General features: G+C 43.6%; 1 protein-coding gene across 1 annotated transcript in view; it reads right to left on the bottom strand.

Annotated features, from left to right (window-relative positions):
- The window catches only part of CHN1 (chimerin 1), a 96829-nt gene extending 80204 nt beyond the window's left edge, over positions 1–16625 (bottom strand). The window contains exons 1-2 of the mRNA XM_082284614.1: positions 16568–16625; positions 16238–16365 (exon numbers count right to left, since the gene is read on the bottom strand). Coding sequence (XP_082140740.1) covers positions 16238–16349 — 112 coding nt within the window. The 5' untranslated portion in view covers positions 16350–16365; positions 16568–16625. The remainder of the gene's footprint in view (positions 1–16237; positions 16366–16567) is intronic.
- Between the last annotated feature and the right edge of the window lie 571 nt (positions 16626–17196).

Below are 17196 nucleotides of genomic sequence, written 5' to 3'. Positions count from 1 at the left end.
ACCATGCGTGCTGAAGAAGTAAGGGGCACACACCAAACATCCTTTGTCACTCCTAGACAAGACCTTAGGATGCCCCTTTCTTTCCACAAAGCCTCTTTCCACCCCTCTGCTACCAGGAGCAGTAAGTTAAATGACAATCTGTAATGGGGTGGTGGGCAGGAGCAGGACCTTGATGCAAAGAGCAAGTGTCACATGCGTGGCTACTGCCCATTACATGAGGTCCTGTGGAAACCAACTCACCCGCCCTGGCTTCAGGGGCCACACACAGCTGCCAAAGGCTGCAGAAAACTGCACTTCAGTCGGTGTCAATAAACAACTCGGAAAGCTGTGGTCAGGCTTTCTTACCTGGCAAGGAATGTTTTCTTAGAAACAAATACTTTTTCAGCATTTAAGTCCTCCACATGAATACAAAAAGAGAAATGATCCTCTGGCTCAATCCTGTCTTGCCTTCACCTTCCCAAAGCAAAGGGGCAACAAACTATTTCTGACCAAAATATCTTGCACAGACTTACAGAACATTTTTAAAGAAATGTCATGCAACTTTTTGGAATATTCCTTTTCTCTTAAACAAAACCTCTTACACTGTTATTTTACAAAAAAAAAGCCGGGGTTTAAAAGTCACTGAATAAATAATGTTAACCCAAACATAACGTTGCTCTGTTAGTGCCTTAAAACAAAGACATTAATGACAAGAGCCTGATGGCACATATGGCCTGGGGCCGTGCAGAAAACACTTAGGGTTTAACAACCAGGGCATCACAGAGTTTCCTTTGTTTATGGGAAGATCCCCGCAGGGCTGAGAACACCCCAGGCAATAAGCACCACATTTCTGCCAATTCCTGAATGTACAATATACTGTATGACACTCAGCAGTGATGACTAATACCTCTAGACTGTTATTGAGTCTTTGATGCTACTTTAATGTTATCTTTGGCATATGATTTCCTTTGAATTAAGAAAAAGAAAAATGCTCTGAAAACTTTTAGACATATCAAGGCTCTTCCTAAGACACCATTGCTGTAAGGAGCTTCAGTGCAAGTCTCCAAATAAACCACCACAGATTTTCTCCACCTTCTCCACGTAGGGAAAAGACAGCAGACAGGCATCCAGTTTAACATGCTGGCAGATGTTAGAGCTCAACATGCACCCCAGTGGTGCGCAGACAGCAAATCCTCCCAGCAGAACACCCCCTGCTCTGAACCCAACTCAACACGGCTGACACAACCCGCCGTGATGGGGAGCTGGAGTGAGGTAGCTGCTAAATGCCAACTAAATCCCAGTCTGACCACAGAGATGCATTACCTCTAGGTCTAAAAAGGAGCTATCGCCAGCTTACATGGTTCCTCTCCGCCAGGAGATGGCAATTTGCAGGCAGAGGTCACAGGCAGCCAGCTCAAGCACACCCAGCTGCTCCCAGGCCAGCCCTGGGAAAGCTGGCACACAAGAAAGGCACTCCACCGCTAAAGCCATCCACCCACAGGGATGTGCCCAAGCTTGTGGGTAGAGGCGACAGCCACCAGCGACAACTCTTCCTACACAAAGTCTTTTACTCCTTTGCCTTGCCCTTTGGCACAGGTAGCTACTACACTCCTCAGTGCCCATAAATTCCAATGCATGTGGTCTTTTAAATGCTTTGGACTTTTAAAATTAAATGATGTTTCAGTTGTCTAAGTAAGATAACAGTTCAATGTATTTTCTTCTCTTTTTCAAAGGCATTCCCATCTGGGAGAAGAGCAAGAGCAAAATACAGTCTAAGGGAAAGATGCAAATCCCTGAGAACAGGCACCAATAATGAAAGCATCCCTTCAGTTGCAAGATGGCACCACATCACGCACACTGTGCTCCAGGAATTTTTAATAGGACATTTTATTTTTTATTTGCTCTTTTATCCTCTCATGCTTTTGCTTTTACCACTCCAACAAAATACAATTAGGTTTCTAATTATTACTGGAGAAAAAATGATTAAGAGAAAGTCAGTGTGAACAATGCCCCAGAAAGCTACACAGGCTAATGGCATTTCTCTGATGTGACCAAGGGGGAGACAAGAAAGCACACTCAGCAAAAGTGAAGGGGGTTAAAGAAGGGCATGCTCTGATAATTACATCAGTCTTGAGGGGGAAAAAAAACCGGATCACATTGCCATCCTGTTTCTACAAACGTCTGATCTGGCAACAATAAATTCTGTGGGAATGCTTCTAATGGGGTTGAATGAGAGACCCACTGAAAACAGCCAGAGTTCAATGCCTTTTATGAGCAGGTCTATTATTATTGCCTCTTTATGAATGATGGGAAATTTTAAGAAGTAATATCTTGCTCATCACAAGCACTGCTGCAGTGAAATGAACTCATCCTCTAAGTGATTAGACCAGGCTGCAAATCATTCCTTTCTAGATTTTCATTTAACCAAATCAAGGGAAGCAAGTATTCATTTTTTCTCCTCTTTGCCAGATAGATGGCATATGACTGCATGAGTAATGAGAAATAATTTTTTAAAAAATCCTTTACAGCAAAAAAATGAAAATTAATCTCAAATTTTAAGGTGAAATTTTCACAGATGCAATGACAACAAGCAAAACACAGCTGTTTTTCTCTAGACAGTAGTTTAATGGAGGAGTGGTGAAATACCCCCTGAAAGCACAGGTAGCTTACTGTTTAAGATAAATTTCCAAACATCTAGTATTATTTCTTAGTGTTGCTGAAAGTATAAAAATTTGGGTCTCAGAGAGATAAAAAGATGACAAGAGCCACCTTGTGGGCATTTAATAAAGACAGAATTTAATGTTGCTTTCTGTTTCCAGGGGGCTATCTCAGTCTCCAGACAACAAGCTGCTGCTGATTTTCAGTATTACTGGGAACACCACCTTTGCTCTCTAAGAAAAGACAGACACGATGGGAATTGCTTCCTGACATGGCTCTGCAGGTCAGCTGCAGGTATAACAACTGAGTCAGGCCAAAGGCTGTCTTGTAACCCTCTGATTTACATCACCACCAGGAGTTATGATGGCTCACATATATCCTGAAATGTCTAATTTACAGAGCAAACAACTTCCAACTGATGATGTTGTCAAAATCAAATATGCCCCTCTAATTATCTATTTAAAAGAAAAACAGCCTGTCTTTTTTTTTTTTTTTTTTAAATTTATTGTGACAAAACTGTCTCTGACTGCAGGCCTGAAGTGCTGGATCAATGACTTTGGCAGTTTCCCATCCTCCCTATGGGTTATTTAAAAGGTCTATTGCAAACTAATTTTGCAAGGTCAAAATTTTCAGAAATAGGCCTTTTCTGGATGAATTACCTCTATTAGATTTAATAGAAAATTTTTCCAAGTATCTTTTAGATCAGTACAGCAAACTCTTGTTTACTGTAAATTCAGAGTAATGTCAAGTAACACAAGCTTGAATACTGTAATCAAATTTTGCTTTTAAATCCAGACTGGTTTTTTGTAGACACTGTTTTGGTCATGGCCAGTGAAGTTCACAAGGAAGGCTGGAGAAATAGCTATTGAGGCTATTGCTCTTATTCCAACCCTGACAAGGGACAACACAGGAGAAAACATCTACCCTTCGACATTTCCTTTCCTATTGTCTCTTCGGCAAATCCTTCTTTGTCTCCTATTTTAAAAGTCTGCCTGCACAGAGACAAAGCTCATTTCCCACTGCTTGCTTCACTTCTTCCAAACATTAATAATACTAACAAGGGAACATCAGTTTTACCATTACTTCAAGCCAGTGACAATTGTTATAGTCACAGCCTCACAGCATTCACAAAATTAGTTTTTGTCTTCATTTCTCTAACACATCTAACAGGGAATATTGATTGGAGCTGGATTAGACAAATATTCTGAACAGTTACTCTACTATCGAAAAAGAACAACATATGGTGTAAAAGTATCTTCTAGCTGTAAATTAATCTTCTCCCCTGAATACAATGTCTGTCAAAGTTGAGCAGAAGAGACCCTAAAAAAAGAACAAGCACTTTTGAAATACAACCCCTCCATCCACTGCATAATGCCCTAATTTGCTGGATGGGGAGACATGCTTTATCACTGTTTGCTTGGTTGCTTTGAATTGTTTTTCCACACACAACACCAAGATAAGGAATATAAGTTCACTTTCCTGCTCTAAAATATACCTTTAAGTAGTGTTGCTTTACCAAAAGCTAAACCTCAATAAAAGAGCACAAGACTGACTCTGCCACCCTATCTATTGGTAAAAACCTGCTGAGAACTTGTCTGCCCTTGCATTTTAGACCAAGATAGCTGCTGTGCATTCATCAGCCTCCTGGGGTAAGAAAAAACTAAGCCAAACCACCCATTAGCAGCCCAGGCCAAAATCAGAGCCTTCCACAGAAAATTAAGAGCAGATCTGATTTCTGACTGCTGTTCTAACTGGCATCAAGACAGACTCACATGTTCCAAAGCATGTCTCTCTGTGGCAGATGGTCAAATAGATGTAGCCCCTCCATCCTCAAACTTGACCCATTTAAACTCTTAGACCATCAAGTTATAACAAACCTATTATGATTCCTATTACAAACAGATTTTTCATTTTCTAGAACAGTTGTCAATAACGCACACAACTAGCTCAGGCAAAAATCTGGTTTGTATTTACGTCCTTATTTCCAGAACAGATGCAACGACCAAGTGAAGTACCCCTGCCCAGGATCATTATTGTTTTTCATAGTGTCATGAAGGAAAGTCCTAAAAAAAATTATTGGCAGGGTCTGAGACAGGAAATGGAAACAATGTGGTGTGATGCCTTTTCTTTTAATTTGAATTTAAGTTTTTATTCCAAAAGGCATTCTCCAATTGCTGTAAGCTTCTCCCCAGTCTGAAAGATGTACCACTCTTTTCCTACTCTCATATAGAGCATCCAAGAGACCTCCAATGAAACGAATTAGGATGTTCCAGGGAGAAAAGCCAAAAACTTCACATTACTTTTTGGCAATTCCATGACTCACTATTGTAACTGCAGTCAAAGAACTATGGTGAAAGGTATTCACCCAACAGCACCTCCCCGTTTATCACATTACAACCATCTTTTTCATAATGTTTTCCTCCTTGGCAGGCTCATCTGCTGTACTAGGCAGGAACCAGACAAAGAAGAGAGAGCAGGACCAGTCCATGGAGAACCTGTGCTCTGGCTGCATTCCTGCACCACCCAGAACACTGTGGGGCTGGAGCAGCAGCCAAACGGTCTCAGAGGTGCTTTAGCAGCTCTGCAAGCACTGAGAGGTTTTCTGTGTGGGGTTCCCATTTGTCCTCAGTTCCTTCTGTGCTTGGGAGGAGAAAATCAGGTCAGCGGAGCTGCGAACAGGCTGCTGAGATCATGGAAGCAGAGCTGAACAAAGGTTTGCTACTGCCCTGAAAGAATGGAAGAAATAGCTGGAAAGCTTGAAGTGATCAATGCTCAGAGATAACCTCCAAGTCCTTTTTCAGGTAACTCCATATGTTTCTTTCCCCCTACAGGAGATTAATTCAGATGGTTTTCTTGTCTCTGTTTTGAAATTGTTTTCTTTCTCCTTTTTTCCCACTAATTAGAAGAAAGACGAATTGGTCCATAAATAATGGAAACTTGAGTTATTAGCTCTCATGTTATCATGGCAGTACATTAAACAGGTTTCCAACAATTATTAGCTACATTTCTAGGATATCAAAGCATCCTTACTGGAACTAAGATCCCATGGAATGTCCACAAGTGAAAAGCAGACTTAGTCTTACATAATAAGACATCTAAACAGAAAATAGTGGCTGGCGAGAGAAGCAGAGGCCCTCCTATAGATCAAAGAAAGATCAGTATCTCTATTCCCAAGTCTTGCTAACCCAGTATTCCCCCAGCCAGCATTGTCTCTCTGGATAACAGCTTTTTTGGCGCCTTCAGCTCCACTTTGACTTTATAAAATGTACCCTATCGTGGCAATTGACAGCACAGGAAAACACATACAGACAGATGCAAGGATAGTGATAGGATGTGACAGACCAAAAATCCATTTTATAATTTAAAAATGGTCCTGGCCTGACTACATGGCTTGGTGAGAACGACTGTGAGGCAGAACGTTGCAAGCAATTGTCAGAGACTCTGATACACAGGATTTCTGTACAGAAAGAAGGGCAAATGCTAAGACAGCTCTGAGACACAGCAAGCCCTGCCTGTGTCTTCCTCAGCTGCTCTTGCACAGCAGTGGGAGAAGGAAGATGCCAGTTTTTTACATTTAAAAGTCATGACTACCAGCAGCACCCCACCAAAAAAGCAATAAAAAAAGATCTTTCTGCTTCTCACAGACCTTTCTAAGTGAGAAGAAAGCTCAACAAGCAGAGTTAGCCAGAGTGAGCTCTTCCCCTGGCAGAGCAGTCTGCAACTCACCCATCTCAGAGGCTGCTTGGGAGGCATCTCCCAACTTCCTGTGCCAGGAGTTCTGCGTGCTCTGTCCCACCCTGGGGTTCATCTCGCTTTGGGACAGCTGTGACACAGGGGCTACGGTTCAGTTCCTGCTAATTCTGAGCCTGCAAAAGTGCAAGTTGAGACAAAATCCTCGTCTTTGGTCTAATGCAGCTGGAGGTGGATTGGGGTGGGGTGTCTTCTTATATGGTACAGCTTCAACAAAAGCTAAGGAATAAGAAATGCTCCATCGAGTTACTGCTGTGCTTGCTGCTCTGCCACCGAGGAGGGGCGCACAAGGATGATCGGAGGGGACTGTGACCACAGCTTGCTTTGACATGGCATCGGAGAGATACATAGGTCAGCCAGGTGCTCCTTGAGCACCACAACACAGCACCAGCACAGCTATGGGCATATGAGCTCACCACTGGAAACAAATGCTGTGACAAGCTTCCTCTCCTCCTGCTTCTATTAAACCAGTGAAGATTTTTGTCAACATTTGTTAAGTCCCATTTATAAATATACTAAAAAAAAAAAACAAAACAAAAAAACAAACCAAACAAAAAACCAAAAAAACCCAAAAGGAACCAGAAGAATTAATTGCTGTGTCAAAATCATGCTTTCTTTATTGGAAGGATGTACCCATGTATGCATGTTCTGCCTGTAAGGCAGAGGTGAGGAAGAAGTACATCCTGTATAGGTGTTTTTTTGTAGGCTGCTTTTTTTAAATGAAAAATGATCCAAGATTGCACTGAAACATTGCATCCAGATTCACATGGAAACCATAAAGCACAGCTGAAAAACACTGGAAGACTGGCCCTACCAAATAATGATCAGTGACTTCTATAGTCTGTAGTCTACTCTGGACTGTATACAGATCAGATACTAATTCAGCATTGAGGAGACTGACTTGTACCCTGCCAATGTGAGCACAAGGAATGGTCAGGTACTGTACTAATGCACTGGGGTTGTTTTTCAGAACTGTTCTACTTTTTCCACAGTCCCCTATTTACATCACACAATAAATAATTTAGTCTCTCCTTATTCATTGCTGCAGCAGTACTCTAAAATTTCCTACATTAAATACTTCACCGTGAGGGTGCTGAGGCACTGGAACAGGTTGCCCAGAGAAGCTGTGACTGCCCCACCTCTGAAAGTGTTCAAGGCCAGGTAGGACAGAGCTCTGATCTAGTGGCAGGTGACCCTGCCCATAGCAAGGGGTGTAGGAACTAGATGACCTTTAAGGTCCCTTCCAACTGAAACCCCTCTGTGATTCTATGATGCTCTATTGTACTTGCTATGTAATTTAAATGGTTGCAATTGTGGTTCTCTAGCTGTGGTAGCACACCACAATGCAGTGGGCAACAAAACGATTCTAGTGTTTAGGAAGCAGAGTTTTACCTTTACTTTTAGAGTGAAATTTCACACAAGCAAGCTGCCTTGGGAGATTCAGTTTCTGATCAAGATCAGAATACGTGTATTTTTATTTCAGCTTCTTCAATGGCAAGACTGCTCTTGCAACAAAGGAAGCAAGAAGGAGATGGAGATGAGGACTGTAGCAGAGAGGAAATCACCACTTCCCATCAGCACCAGGAGTATCCAGACCCAACCATGTGATGTTTTCAGCAGAGCCAGATCCTGCCACCTGCTCCAAAGCTTGACGTGACAGTGGGCTTCCTTGCAGAACTGACAGAGGCCAAAAGGAAGTTACCTGCTCACTGTGAGCAGGAAGGTCTAGCCTGCAGCTTCTTCAGAGGCCCACAACCAGAGGATGCAGTTTTCCTAATGCATTCTCCCAAGGGACTAAGATTCAGTCACATGAAAAACAGACCACTTTATCACATCCTGTCAGCATTAACAATATTTTAACCAAAAGCAAACCAGCCTTCCATGATGCTTATCACAGAACTGCTAATAAAGTCACAAAAATAAATTCAGGTATTAATATATCAAAATAGATCATGGAAATTAGACTCACACAGGAATAAATAGAATTTTATGAGCACGATTTCCAGCAACTGTGAAATCATTTCATAGATACCGTTTTCATTTTATATACCTTTTTCATTCAGAGTGCTGTAAAAGTCAAATGTCAGCCAATTTTTACACATTCACAGAGGCTGCTGCACACACAGCAATACTATTGGCTTCCCAGCTAGGTGTGACCAACATTCCTCCCTCCCCAGATTAGAATCCGGACACTGACCAATCACTCACTCTACACACAGCCAAACCCTCAGAACAGCATGGAGAACTGCAGGAACTCTTCCCAGCTTCTTCTTGGGCATGGCCAGTGAGGGTGCTTGAGGCCCAGATGTCATACAATTACAAAGTCCTAGCTATATTGTTAAATGCTTTAGAAGACCGAACATTTCAGAGACTTTAAATGGCATTTTTCCTTGTTTCAACACAGACTCAAAAAAGCAAAATCTAGAGGATTTTTAATTTTCCGCTATCATTTGTGAAGAGTTACAAGACAGATACAATCCATGCCACTGAAAGAATAACCAAGCCAGTTTATGATTTTATCAGGGAGAAGGAAGCATCTCACATTCTGCTAATAACCACAAAAGTGCCCTTGGGCCAGGTCTCAGGTCTGTTTTGCTTCATTTGTGTGCAGAACTGTACAATCTCTGTCCACAGGGTGGAGCAGCTCAGTAGCCTGAGCTGTGGATGCTACACCCCACGTTCAGAAAACAAGAATTGTCCAACAATGCACATTCAGCTTAGACTGCACAGAGCAGTTACCTGTGTCTGCATCCCTGGGGAAACCTGATTAATCTGCCTTTATTCAACAAAAATAGCGTGAGTCTTCCTCAAGGCTTGTACTGGGTTTATGCTTTGAGCTTACTGATTAAAGCAGTATTTAAATTATGACTGTAGTACTGCCACTGAGAGTAAACACAATCTTTTCTTAACACTGAGATGTGCTTTCTATCAATGGAAAACTTTTCGTACACCTAAAAAACCAGTTAAGATCTCTTGGAGAGACTTAGTGAGGGAATAAAGTCCCAAAACCTGACAAAGCAAAAAGCATCAGCAGAGCCCAAAACAAATAGAAGAAACCCCACATTTACACCTGAAACACCAGTCCTTGGCTGATGTGAAGCATGCATTAGGAAAGCTGGGGAACTCTTCCTAGATCCTCACATCCAGAGTGTCTTTCACTTCAACATAATCAGAAGAGATTCTGTGTTACACAGACTGTCTCCATTCTTAGTGGATCTGGGGGCATCATGGAGGAAAGGGATGCGATTGTTCAAGGATGTCCCTGAGCTGATGATAGCACAAGAGAATCTCCTTTCTAAAATTTTTAAATTTTAAAATCTCACCGTAATTCATTACTTGAGCACACAGTTGGGCACATCCTTCCCAGATGCAGCAACAACCCTCAAACTTCTGATTTCTTTAGATTCTTATACAATACCCACAATTGAAAGGAAATACAATTTTATACTAGTCACTGTGTGAAGCACACTTCTAAGCACTAAGCTGAGAGGCCATGACTCAAGCTTTTTCATCCTTGTCTATATTGTTAGTGTCACTTCTCTGATATTTTGATCAATTTGTACCAACTTACTAGTTAATAGATCCTATACAGGTTTTTATTTTGATTGCATTGCTGTCAAAACCTTTTCAAGCCTGCTCTCCTTATTTTTTTCATTTGGTTCTATAAATCATGAAAGATTAGCCCAGCACCTAGGAGAAGATATTTTTAGAACTCTCAGCACTTGAATACTTTTCCTTCCAGAGGCATGAATGGGAGTTGGAAGGTCTAGTTTCTCTCTAAAATGGTTTCAATTTTTAACAAATCACCTTCATTTTTAAATCCTGTTAAAAAAACCCCAAACCTAAACATTGTACTAATATTCCTAAATTGTTTCATCTAATTAGACTACTTGTAGTTCCCATTGTGACTAGATGTTAAATTGCTTAAATGTCCTCTAAAATTAGCTTGGTATCAGTCAGTACTGAATGAAGCCCAAGTATTTTAAGCAAGGGCTAACCACTTCAAGAGAATCTATTGCCACCAGGTTAAAAAGATCACTTTGAATTCACTGTTTTTCTGGTGAAAAAGACCCAGCACAGGCAGTGCCACACAGGATATGTATTCACTTTGTTGCTTACCTTATGCTCTGAAAAGTTTTCAAAGTTCTTTACACTTTTTTTTTTGGCCTAGAAGCATCTAGTACCTGCCTACAGGTACTGTTCCTATAGCATCCTGCATTTATGTTCCCTGTAGTGACAAAAGCCCTATTATAAATGTCCCAATTCCATGAACAACCATTACCTACATCAGTTAAGGATCATATTCAGAGAACACTTTTCTGGTATGACTGGACTCTTTAGTTAAGGGGCTCTGTCAGTAAACTTTACCAACACAGGTAACCACAAGTTTTAAGCATAGTTCAGAGCCACATATATAAATATAGAGAAGAACTTGAATTGTAGGCAGTCTGTTTATTTCCTGTTCTTAGAAGGCTCTGCACACAAGACAAGAAACAAGCAGATTAATTTTTGTGTATTCCTTATCCTACAGAGAATCTGCAGCATTACCTGTTGTGAGCCATTTTTAGAGGAACACTTACTTTTTATGTACCTGTGCTAACCAAGCACTCTAAAATTTAATGCCCTTTCCCAAGCAAACAAAAAATTTATTTAGAGGAAAATTTCTCTCTTTAAGACAGACACATTAGAAAATATGTGCTTGAACCAATATAAGCATATCTTACCTTTTGAAGCAGCCATGAGTCAGTAAGTACAGTTTGCATGGAGAACAGTAATCACAGATGCATAGAACTTGAAATAGTAATTTGTTAATTAGTATTTCAAGTATGGAACAACTTACTTTAAAAGGTTCACTTCATACCTGTAGTAGTAAATAGAGTCATAGAAAATTAATTCTGTTCAGTATGACATCAGAGCTCACAGCCATGGAAGCAATTATGTGAAGTGAGCAAATTAATATTTATGTGCTCTTTTAGAAATATATGGACACCTGAAATGGAGGTACCATTGGCTTCTTTGTCCCTGCCCTTTCTGCCTGTAGCAGTGTATTGCTCATTTCTTTCATTCTGGTATTTTCCCTATAGATTTCTCTAAAAACTGCCCTTGTTCATCATCTCCTTGTAAAACCGTATCTGTCATGCTGACTACAGCTCTGTCTGTAATCCCATTCATCTGTAGCCACTCATCAGAGTGCAAGCACTTCGAAGATTAAAAGAGAATTGCTTCACTTCTCATTTCTTAACCACCAATACTCAGGGATGAGTTTTCATCCATTGGCAGGCTGTGAGCAAGAAGGCAAGAGCATGAATAACTAATGACAAATATGTCCATGAAGATCTCTCCTGGCTGTTTTGAAATGTCTTCCTTTGTTCACACAAGAGAGTTGATGAGCAAATAAATGAACAGGAAGGGAATTCATAAAAGACAAGGACAACTCACAAGCACTAAACATAACAAAACAATTTTTCTTTCAAAGTACAGTGCTGACTTTCTTTAAGCACTTTTCAGGATATTCAAAGACATAAGCAAACAGTGGGATAACTTAATACTTCCCCTCCTTTTCCCTCTACATTGTTTGTTATATTTCCAATAGTTGAGTCATCCAAGTGGAATGACAGCACACACCTCAGCCATGTCCCTGTGCAGTCTCATATCTTAGGGTATTAACAGATGGCTTTAGGAAGTCTAGCCATAGAAACGTGACTGATTGCTCTTCCTGTCACTAGGAAGCTGCTACCCTGCAGGGATTCAGCACAGCAGGACTGGTGGGTATCCCTGAGCCACCTCTCTGCTAAACCAGAAAGTGGCTTCAACCCAGCTCCCCAAAGGCTGGGCATGCAGCCACTGGACTTTGTGCTGAGATGGCAGAGAAGGACACTGGCTTCAACACCATTCCAGCTGCTGCAACAGGAAGGAAGAAATAGAGAGAAAAAGGAGGCTACACCTGTAACCACCACAACATGACTGTGCTGTAGGAGGAAAAACAGCACTAGAACTGGACATCTGCTCAAGTTCCAGACATTTACACACACTGTATGTGAAAATGTGCACTTTGTGTGGACTAAGATGTTTTTAAAATCCCCACCAACTCTTAATAAGCAATTCACATGGATATCAAACCTATTGCATCTGTTATTTGCAACAAAAAAAAGGATCAGACAGCAATTTTTTTTTCCACTTCTCAGAGAAACTGACTGTCTTCCAGTCTTTTGCTGATGCAGTCCATGTGCAGAATCTGCTTTCCACTGTTAGATCAAACTTGCATTGCAAGTGCTTGGCCACTGGAACACAGACTGAATGTACTGGTGAAACCCTACTGCCCCTACTGTGGTACCCTACTGGTACCACAAAAGGCACGGCACATATGGGTGACCACCTGTGGTCACAACAGGCTGCTTCTGCCTCTGTAACTTTATCACATAATCACTGAATATCCTGAGTTGCAAGGGACCCAAAAGGATCATGGAGTCCAAGTTCTGGTCCTGCACAGGCCAAAATCACTCCATATGTCTGTGAGTGTTAACTCTGTGTAACTATGAACCCTGCTGGTTTGCCTGAAGTAGCCCACATGATTGAGGTAACAGAGGTATGTTTCCAGCTAACAAATTCCAGGCTCTCCCCTTGCTGACCGCTTCCAACAGGGGCTGCTCTTCCTCTTCCCATCTGTGGCGCAGCTGAACTCCTCTTTCCCATAACCCACACCACAAACAGACTCATCAGCTGTACCACTGCACCAGGGGAACATGGGCAGCCCCCTATCTGTCTTCCATACAGCCAGCTGTCAGCACAGGATATCTTGGAAGGTCATGAGTGAGAGACAATGACAAGATGAATAAAAGAATTTCAAAATAACTAAAACTGAGAAAGTGAAGAGTCTTAATGTTTTCCTCCCTTGTACTTTATTGTTGCATCATAATCTTGCCAATAAGCTGTAACTGCAAAGGTTAGGTAAGTCAGAAGGAACATAAAGCCCAAGGGTAACAGCCTTGTTTTGTAGCAGAAAAATGCTGTTAATACTAAAAACTCTTTTCACAACTAACTTTCCCAAGAGTCTCAAGGTGCCACCTCAAAGGTGCAAACTGGAGACAGTACTCCTGTGGCAACGTGGGGCTGCTCTGAGGACAATGGCAAAGGGCAACCTCCAACAGGACCTGACTTTCAACTGCCTGGTAAGTGTGTGCCCCTGTTAATCCAGGATCTGCAACAATGTCACCCTGATCTCTAGGCCTGTCCTCTTCTAGTAGCGTCTTTGGACTATGCACCAAGAGAGTCATAAAACACTCCCAAGAGTGTGGAGAAACCACATTATGACATTTCCCAACTCTCTCCTCTCCCTGGCTGTGCTCACACAAGTACACGCTAATTGAAAGGGGCCCAGGAAACTTGGTGAATTTTCTCCCCCCCCCCCCCCCCCCCCCAAGTTGACATGGCAATTTATCTCAAATTTTACATGCTTTTGGAGCACAACTTATTAGAAAGCAACCTGAGAATGCTGAAACTTGGTTCAGTGTGATATATCACTATGGGCTAGGGAAAATAAAAATGCAATATTGCGCCTAGAATTTATGAGAGTGAGCAGAACCAAAGAAACCACTCCCCTGAGACCTGTCTGCTCAGGACAATTTTACCAGGATAAGATAGATGTGAATTTAAAATTGTACAATTACAGCTGCTTAATGCCTTAAAACAGATACATTAATTCAGACATTTATTTTGCCTTTCCTCAGATTCGCTGACATTGCTTTGGTAGGGGGTTGTGTTGAAACAAAAAAAGCCCACTCTTTTGTATATTTTTAATGATTTACTATGGGTCAGCTCCGGCACAGTAACTGAAAATGCAACTATCCACTGGCAGCCAAAATTCAAAATAAAGGCTGAACACTGTTCCTGAAGCTCAAAGCAAGCATGTTGTAGTCTGTCTTTGTTATGTGCTGAGACAAAGTGTGGCAAGCTACCTCAGCTCAGAGGACTCACAGCAACACAGTAAGCTGTGCTAGCTCAACCATAAATTAATCACAACCACATCTGCAAACATATTGCACTCCCATACATTTATGCATTTACGCAACTCACACCCTCACATTCATAGTTTAAGATGTGTTCTAAAGCTTTTACATTTGTGAAAGGCACCACATTCATTTGTTGATGCACATGAGCCATATTTGTTGCATTGTTTTAGCGTTACTTTTTGTTTTCTTAAAAGGGTGCAACCCTGAGGTTTTACCATCAGCAAGATAATGTTTAAAAACTAGACAGACACAGCAGAGCGCCCCACTCTATCTTCTCTTGACTCATTAACATGTATCAATGTCATTTACTGTAACAACAGATGTGATAATACAAAAAACATCAAGTTACTTTGTAACACAAATTTGTATTAATAGAATATGACATGCAGTCGATCAAACACATGCAAATTAGAAAAGAATCACATAAGTTAAAAAAACCCTGTACCTGATATAGGAATGCCACTTCCTTTAAAAGTTAAAATGAAAATATCCTTAATTTTTGCAAAGATTGTAATGCCACTCAGCATAGAGAATGCGTGTATTTCAGCCTAAAAGTTTTTTTCTGTTAGGGACAACTACAATATTTACCTCCAGTGCCAGTGCAACAAACTACATGTTTTCTAACAATCTAATTTAAAATGATACAATGTAACATGTACAGAGGTTGTTTTAAAACCACCGATCTGCCATTTGATTTCTGTGTTCACTTTCACTTCTCAGTTAAAGAGCTTGATCCTCACCCCTGCACCTGACAACCTGCAGGGCCCCCCGACCTGCACCTCCTGAAGTCCCGAGAATTCAGTGACAAGATCAGGCCTATAATGACAGAGACAGTTTACTGTGACCTATGAACCTTTTGCATCCTGAAAAACTCGAGCAGGAAATATAAATATGGGAGACAGCACTGTAGCTAAGTCCAATATAGCATAGATTTTACTTGCAGAGAGCTATCTTGCAACATGTGCTAATCTCGTTTTTAGATGGGGCTCAATATGCCACAATAATACAGCAGGTGTCAATTTTTAAGAAACCCCAAAAAAACTGGTTTTATTCTTTTAAGAAATTGTACCAGTGCAGGAATCAGGAGATGAATGAAAGCAAGCCGTTTGTTTACATATGAAATAAAATCCACAGTCTAAACACTATGAACAGACTTTGCATCCTCAGTTAAACCTATTCACTAGAAATCACTTGTGGTGCACGAGCTTCTTTCAAGAAGGGGTATCCCGATTATCCTGTTAACTCTGTACTGACCTTAGTTATACTAATTTCTGCTTTCCTTTGCATTGCTGCATTAACCTAATGTTGCCAGACACAATTTGAGGTCTTTTTTTTTTATTGTTTGCCCGCTGTAAATTGCACATGTTAAGCATAAGCAAGCCTTATTTAAAAACGTTACTTAAGAGAACCCACATGTTCAACAGTTTGAACTGGAGTTTTCTCAAGCCGGTTCCCACCACGCCGTCCCAGGCTGTGAAGCACGGCCAGAGCAGCACTCCCAAAACCTCCTTTCCCGGACCTGCCCGCGGCAGGAAGGCACCGGCTCACCGCGGGGAGCTGCGCCCGGTGTGCCCCGACGCTCCCGGGGGTCCCCCCGAGCCGGCCCGTGGCTCCGCCGCGCAGCCCCTCGGCTGCCGGGGCTTCCCGAGGCGCCCTAACTTTCCCCGCCCGCGGCAGCCGAGCCCCGGCCGGGCCGGCGTGGGGCTGCCCCGGCGGGGCGTTATTCCCGCAGCCCGGCCCGGCCCTGCGGGGCGGCGCCCACGCCCAGGCACTGCCGCGCCGCAGACAATGGGGGCGGCAGCCCCGCGCCCGCCGGGCCGAGGCGGCGGCGCTTTACTCACCGAACAAGGTCAGAGCCATCGCGGCGGCGGCGGCGGCGGGGCGGGCCCGGGGGGCGGCGGGGGCTGGCCGGGCGGCGCGGCGCTGGCATTGGCGCGGCGGCAGCTCTCGCATCAGCGGCGGGGCGCGCCTGCAACACAAGTTGGGCGCGGGGCTGTCAGCGCGCCCCGCGGCACCGGCGGCCGCTGCTACTTGCTGCCGCGGGGCGGGGCGGGCCGAAGCCCGCAGGGGAGGGGAGGGCAGGGCCGGGCCGGGGGAAGGTGGCGGGGGAAGGTGGCCGGGGACGCGCGGCACCGGGGGCAGCCCGCGCCCGCCCCCCGCCCGCCACTCACGCTGCGTCCCGCCGCCTCGGGGAGCCATCTTGCGCCGCGCACAGCCCGCCTCCGCCCGCCGCGGCCGCCGGGACGGTTCCCATGGCAACGCGGCCGCCCCGCCGCCGGGCACAAAGGGAAGCGCGTCCGCTCCCGCGGGACGGCCGGCGGGGAGCCCCGGGCCCATCCCCGCGAGCGGCTCCGGCTCGGCCCTCGGGCACCGCTGGGGCCGTCCCGGGCACCGCTGCTCCTCTGAGGAGATGCCCTGTGGAAAGCCACGCTCCCCCGGCCGGTGTCTCCTCAGCCGTGACAGGACAGGGCTGCGCCTGCCTGGTCCGGCGGAGGAGCCAACGGTCCTGTGAAAAACATGACTCTTTTCAAAGCGAGGGGGAAAATTCCATTTAAATGCCAGCAAGCATGAAGAGAGCAAACCCACAGATTTCCCCTCAAAATATTTCGTGTGAGAAATTTCACTCAGCCCAGCTGTCATCGTTTTTCGCTGTCCAGGACTGTAAATTTCAGCGCTAAAAGCAATTGATTGAAAATACAACACCGTTCCTGGTGTAACTCTCTTGTGCAGCTTGCATTTTTAACCCGAAAGCAGACACTTACCACAGAGGCTGGCGCGTACTCGGCAGCCCCCCGGCAGA

The sequence above is a fragment of the Coloeus monedula genome (genome assembly GCF_965178545.1).
Source record: "Coloeus monedula genome assembly, chromosome: 7".
In the NCBI taxonomy this organism is placed as follows: Eukaryota; Metazoa; Chordata; class Aves; order Passeriformes; family Corvidae; genus Coloeus; species Coloeus monedula.
Note: the sequence above shows the minus strand (reverse complement) of the source record. Positions and strands in the feature narration are given on the sequence as shown.